At 40.8% G+C, this 5,893-nt stretch overlaps 1 protein-coding gene across 1 annotated transcript; it reads right to left on the bottom strand.

Annotated features, from left to right (window-relative positions):
- Positions 1-3,720: 3,720 nt before the first annotated feature.
- On the bottom strand, positions 3,721-4,680 carry LOC131394427 (olfactory receptor 7D4-like). The gene is made up of 2 exons (XM_058525791.1): positions 4,386-4,680; positions 3,721-3,873 (listed from the first exon to the last, which is right to left on the bottom strand). Exons 1-2 carry the CDS (start codon positions 4,578-4,580, stop codon positions 3,721-3,723), a joined length of 348 nt encoding a protein of 115 aa, XP_058381774.1. The 5' UTR covers positions 4,581-4,680.
- Positions 4,681-5,893: the final 1,213 nt, after the last annotated feature.

The following is a 5,893-nucleotide window of genomic DNA, read 5'->3' as shown; positions in this document are numbered from 1 at the left end:
TAGTAATGAAGATGTGAGGTGTGAGATGTGAGAGCTACTGTTTTTCGAGTCTCTTTCCATGTACAAGTTGCTAGTCTGAGAAAATAAAGCTTATAATCTGAATGGAAATCTTCATTGTGTTTAAGCCACCGTGTCCGGTGTCCAGCTGAGCCTCTGCTCAACTACATTCAGATGAATCAGGAAATTCTCTTCTGTTCCTTGCCACCAAAGCAGACATAGCTAATGCAGACTTATCTTTACATGGGCTAGAACCATGATATGATCATGCCAAATGAAAATCAGCAAGGAGTGCTGCAAGAGACCCTCCACCTTCTCAGCTCAAGGCCTTAATAATCAATTAGTTGGCAAATTCTAACTCATACACATCTATTGTGGCAGGTGAAATAATAGCCTCCCAAAGATTTTTGAACCTGTGAACATTGGATGGGAAAAGGCTCTTGCAGATGTGATTAAGTTAAGGATCTTGAGATGGAAAGATAATCCTGAATCTGGGTGAGCTCAGCGTACTCACAAGCATTTTTATAAGAAGAAGACAGGAGGGCTAGAGAAAGTAAGATGCTATACTGTTGACATTGAAGACAGAAGAAGGGGCCATGAGCCAATGAATGCAAGGGGCTTCTAGAATTTGGAAAAGACAAAGAAATAGATTCTCCTCTAGAGCCTCCAGAAGAAAAGCATCCTTGCTGACACGTTAGATTTCTGAACTCCAGAATTATAAGATAATAAATTTGTGTCATTTTAAGCCACTAGACTTAGGGTAAATTGTTACAGCAGCAAGAGGAAACTAATACATTTTTCTTCCAAAATCTACTCATCTCGTTGCTACTGTTTTACATCAGGTCTCCATCATCTCACTCTGGACTGTTTCCACAGACTCTTAACTGTTCCTGCTGCCTTCAATGTCTCCCACTAAGGGCAATCCTCAAGTCTTCATATCATACATATGATTAGAGCATGCTCTGATGCTCAGTTGCTTATAACATCCTTAGTATATAAAATTAGACTTTCAACGGTCTGTCTTCCATGTACATGCCACATCTTATTTCTAATATCTCAGCCATAAGTTCCATATATCTTACTGATATGCCTCACTTTTGAATGTCACCTAATTTACCTAAACCCCTCTCTCGGTAAATTTCTACTCATTATTTACTCTTCAACATTCAAATTTATTCTCTTATTAGAAGTTTTTCCTGAATACCAAGTGTTGGCCGAGATGTGGAAAAACTGCAACATTCATGCATTCCTGGTGGGAATGTAAAATGATGCAGCCATTTGGGAAAATAGTTTCACAGTTTCTTAAATAGTTATGCATAAATTTAACACATAGCCAAGTAATTGCACTCCAGGGTATCTATCTATCCAAGAGAAATGAAAATGCATGTAAACACGGAGACACATGCACAAATGCTCATAGCAGCATTATTTATAATAACCCAAAACAGGAATACCAGATATCCATCAGCTGGTAAATAGATTAGCAAAATGTGGTGTATACTTACAATAGAATACTATTCTGCAATTAAAGGGAACAAAATATTGATAGATACTTCCACATGGATGAGCCTCAAAAACACTGGTAAGTAGAAGAAGCCAGACACAAAGGATTACATATAGCATGATTGTATTCATATAAAATATCTAGAAAAGGCAAATTTATAGAGACAGAAACTGGTGAGTGATTTCCTAGGGCTGAAGTGGGTATGGGAATTAACTGTAAATGGACACAAGGGTACTTTGTCAGGTGACAGACATATTCTAAAACTGGATTGTGGTAATGATTACATAACTCTATAAATTTACTAAAATTATTGAATTTACATTGTCGATGGGTGAATTTAATGTATGTAAATTATGCCTCAATAAAAATGTTAAAAAATAAATGTCCAAAGATTTTTTCCTGAAATTACTTAAAGTGAGTTGAAAACTCTTACCTTTGTTTTCTACAGGATCTATTACACACCAATATTATTACGCTTACCACACTGTAGTGCAATCATTTGCATCTCTCTGACCCCCTCCTCAATTTGTACATAGTAGAAAATGCACATTGGATTAAACATAATGGAATCAAAGTGAATTGAAGCCACATGGAATAAGTCTTTCACCTCTAATAAATTATATTTTTTGAGCAATTTTGCAGTCCTTACTATGTCCCCATTAATTAGTTTCTTTTTTCTCTCTTCAAGTCCCTAAGTCCTTTCATGGTATTGTTTTGATACATCACAGTCTTCATCACCTGTGTAGTTTTGGTTCCCACAGCAGCAGACACTGAGCCAAGATTTCATGTATAAGCACTTTATTGGAAGGAGCAAGGAACATGGATGGGAGAGAGGAGAAGTGATACAGGGAAGAAAAAACATCCAACAAAGCTTGCATTAGGTCAGCTACCACTGTGGTTGAGCAGAGTTTTCATCCTGTGGGAAAATTTTGGAAAATGGTACAAAATTAAAACCTCAGAATTATCCTAGTTAAAGGATAAAAGACATGGCATACCCCACACCTCTCTCTCAGGGCCGTCCCTAATGGGGCATAATTTCATGTTGCTTGTAACACCACATATTGGGCAAAGTAGGTTCCACCTGGTGTTGGCCACTGGCAATCACACAATGGAGATGGTGAGAGGATCCCAGGGAATGTGGGGGGAGTGGTGACAGTATCTACTACTCCATCCTTCCCTGCAGACTCAAGTCTATCAACATTTTTCTCGAAAAGTGAGCTAAGTTCTGAACACCTTCCACACATGTATAACTATGATTCCTGATGGTACCTCCAGAGAGTGTCAGAAAAAAAATTACACTTTGTAAAATAAAACTGTGATTCTATTGTATTCATTACTACATGCTTTAAGATCTTAGAGGGTGCACCTCAAAATTGCAATGATGGGAAATAAAGGTCAAATAAAACAAGGAAAGGAAAGTAAGAGGGAAGGAAAAAAGAAAGGAAGGAAGGATGAATGGAAGGGAGGAAAGAAGGAAAGGAGAGATAAACCAAGGAAGGAAGAAAGAAAGGATAGGAGGAAGAATGGAAAGAAGTATCACAAAAAAATGAAGCAACATCTCAGAGTTATTCTAGGTGATATATTACTATGAATCATCTGGAAAAAACAGATTTCAAATCTACATTCCTAACTTTGAAGTTGAAAATCACATCATTGTTCTTATGAAGGGTAGGATAGCAAAGTCAGTGTCAGCTGGCCAGGTCATAGTCCAACTCAAACTCAGTCTCTTCTTTTGAAAAGTGGGGTGAATGAGAGAAAATATCTCAAAGAAACATTTTAAAGATGAAATAAAATCATACATGTGAAGAAGCAAGCATGGTATGATGTGGTAAGCACTTTGTTGTGACTACTGTATGATTTTCATTCCATTTCTCTCGGAGAAAACAAGTACAGAACCAAATGAAGGTGAAGAACATCAACATTTGAGAGGATAATTTTGGGGGAAACCACGCCAGCACTTGACATGATAAATGCTTTAAATCTAAAGTTAGAAATCTTAAGGATGGCTACAAGAAAGCAGACCAAACATGGACAGCACATAAGCAGGAAAAGTCAAAAAGAAATTGCTGAGGAGGTTATTGAGGAGAAACTAATACGAACAAATGAAAGTGAAATCAGGGGTGTTTTGGGAATTGAAGAAATCAAGCATGTCCTCTGGGGGAGAAAAATAAACAGAAGATGAAATTCACAATATTTGCCTTTGGGCCCACAGTGTGCAATTAGTTCCGAGGCCAATGGAATACCATCGAGACGAGGCTGCTTGGCTGAGGAGCCTTCCCAGGGCCCCCTTCACATCCTTGTTCCTCTGGCTTTAGATGAAGGGGTTCAGCATGGGGGTCACCACGGTGTACATCACTGAAGTGATCGAGCTTCTGTGGGAAGAATGAGTCACAGGAGAACTGAGGTAGACCCCCAAGCTTGCCCCATAGTACAAGGAGACTATAGAGAGGTGAGACCCACAGGTGGAAAACGCTTCATATTTTCCTCCTGCAGAGGACATCCTCATTAAGAAGGAGACAATCTGAGAGTAAGAAAAAAGAATCTCAGTGAAAGGAAAAACACCCAGCAGGGCAGTGGCCACATACAAGGAGATGTTACTGATGAGAGTGTCAGAGCAGGCCACCTTGAGAACCTGAGCCAGTTCACAGAAGAAACATGGAATTTCAGTGGCTATACAGAAGGTCAGCCTCACCATCAGTAGAATATGAAGCAGGGAGACCCAGAAAAATGAGGAAACAAGACATCAGAACCAGGAAGCCACACAGGTGTGGGTTCATGATGACTGTGTAGTGCAGGAGGTGGCATATGGCCACAAACCAGTCATAGGCCATCACAGTCAGAAGGAAACTGTCCATTACAGAAAAAAAATCATAAAAAAATATACCTGAGTGAGACATTCTTTGTAGGAAATGTCTTTGTTCTGTGCCTGGATGTTCACTAACATCTTCAGGATGGTGGTGGAGATGAAGCAGATGTCTATGAATGACAAGTTGGAGAGGAAGAAGTACATGGGAGTGTGGAGGTGGGAGTCAGAGCTAATGACCAGGATAACGAACAGGTTCCCAAGAACAGTGACCATTAACAGTACATTAACGGGAACAGTCCACAGAGCAGGGGCTGCAGTTCAGGATCCTCTGAGAGACCCAGGAGGAGGAATTCTGATATTTCTGTGTGGTTTCCTGCTTCCATTCAGCTGGTGTGTAAAGAGGTAAAAGAAATGTTCAATGAACATCCAACTGGCACCTGAGCTAGTCACCACATCTTGATTCCACCTTTAGGTGGACAAACTTCACTCTGTGTTGAGTCTTTATAATGACAGTGACTCACTTAGTCAACTGGTAGTGCATTTCCATTTTATTTTATTTTATTTTATTTTTAATAATTTTATTTATTTATTTTTCCCCCAAGCCCCAGCAGATAGTTGTATGTCATAGTTGCACATCCTTCTAGTTGCTGTATGTGGGACGCGGCCTCAGCATGGCCGGACAAGCAGTGTGTCGGTGTGCGCCCAGGGTCTGAACCCCGGGCCGCCAGTAGCTGAGCGCGCGCACTTAACCACTAAGCCACGGGACTGGCCCTGCATTTCCATTTTAAATGTAATTATTTAGCCTTTTTAAAATTTAGCAAAGGGGCCAGCCCAGTGGCATAGCTGTTAAGTTCGTGAGTTCTGCTTTGGTGGCCCAGTGTTCACTGGTTCGGATCCTGGCTGCGGATGTACTCAATGCTCATCAAGCAATGCTGAGGTGGCATCTCACATAGAAGATCTAGAAGGACCTACAACGAGGATATACAACTATGTCCTGGGGCTTTGGGGACAAAAAAGAAAAAGAGGAAGATTGGCAAAAGATGTTAGCTCAGGGCCAATCTTCAAAAAAACGACACCCATTTCTGGAGCTAAAAAAAAAAAACACTAAAATTTAGCAGAAAATTCTTTTTATCTCCTACACACTGGTTCTAATTATATTTGAGGCTATGGTCATAATCCAATTTCTTCTATCATATGACTCTTTCAAAGTAATTGAAGACATTTCATGTTTTTTTCTTTGACAATCTCCATACATCCTTCATTCAAAAAGCTCTATAGGGGCTGGCCTGGTGGCGCAGCAGTTAAAGTGCATGTGCTCTGCTTTGGCGGCCCGAGGGTTCCCAGGTTCAGATCCCGGGCATGACGACGCACCACTTGTCAAGCCATGCTGTGGCAGCGTCCCATATAAAGTAGCGGAAGATGGGCACAGACTTACCCCAGGGCCAATCTTCCTCAGCAAAAAAGAGGAGGATTGGGGGGCCGGCGCAAGCAGTTAAGTGCGTATGCTCCACTTTGGTGGCCTGGGGTTCCCAGGTTTGGATCCCCAGCGTGCACCAACACACCACTTGTTGAGCCATGCTGTGGCG

This window comes from Diceros bicornis, chromosome 30, assembly GCF_020826845.1.
Source record: "Diceros bicornis minor isolate mBicDic1 chromosome 30, mDicBic1.mat.cur, whole genome shotgun sequence".
NCBI lineage: Eukaryota > Metazoa > Chordata > Mammalia > Perissodactyla > Rhinocerotidae > Diceros > Diceros bicornis.
The sequence above is the reverse complement of the archived record's forward strand: the minus strand, read 5'-3'. Positions and strand labels throughout refer to the sequence as shown.